The sequence below is a fragment of the Cyprinodon variegatus genome, unplaced genomic scaffold (genome assembly GCF_000732505.1).
Source record: "Cyprinodon variegatus isolate N-32 unplaced genomic scaffold, C_variegatus-1.0 Scaffold1764, whole genome shotgun sequence".
Taxonomy (NCBI): Eukaryota; Metazoa; Chordata; class Actinopteri; order Cyprinodontiformes; family Cyprinodontidae; genus Cyprinodon; species Cyprinodon variegatus.
In genome coordinates, this window is record NW_015152217.1 from 2,392 (window position 1) to 2,857 (window position 466).

General features: G+C 49.4%; 1 protein-coding gene across 1 annotated transcript in view; it reads left to right on the top strand.

Moving 5' to 3' along the window:
• Positions 1-466, top strand: part of LOC107104490 (presenilin-2-like) — a 10,389-nt gene that overhangs the window by 852 nt on the left and 9,071 nt on the right. The window contains 1 exon segment of the mRNA XM_015404490.1: positions 110-464. Within this exon segment, the coding sequence (XP_015259976.1) occupies positions 110-464 (355 nt within the window).

A 466-nucleotide genomic window follows, 5' to 3' on the forward strand; every position in this document is an offset into this window, starting at 1 on the left:
GTTTCCGGATCAGTGTTACGGTTCAGAACATCCGGGATGTATCCCCATGTTTGAAGGTTGATTACGTTGCGTTTATTATTTATGGTACGCCAGCATTCATTACATGTAGGCGAATCACTGTCTGCATATCCAAATACAGATCAATCCCAGGCTTGTTTTCTGCATCCTGCATAGTCCGGCTCCTTCATATGGTGCAGCTCCTGATTGTGGAAACATTCCGATTCTGAATCATCATCTTTTTTGTTTTTTTCGGTGCTGCCAGTGAGGTGTTTAAGACGTATAACCTAGCAGTGGATTATCTGACGGTGGCTATGATCATCTGGAACTTCGGGGCGGTGGGGATGGTGTGCATCCACTGGAAGGGGCCCCTGCAGCTGCAGCAGGCCTACCTGATCGTCATCAGCGCCCTCATGGCCTTGGTCTTCATCAAGTACCTCCCTGAGTGGTCCACCTGGGTCATCCTGGC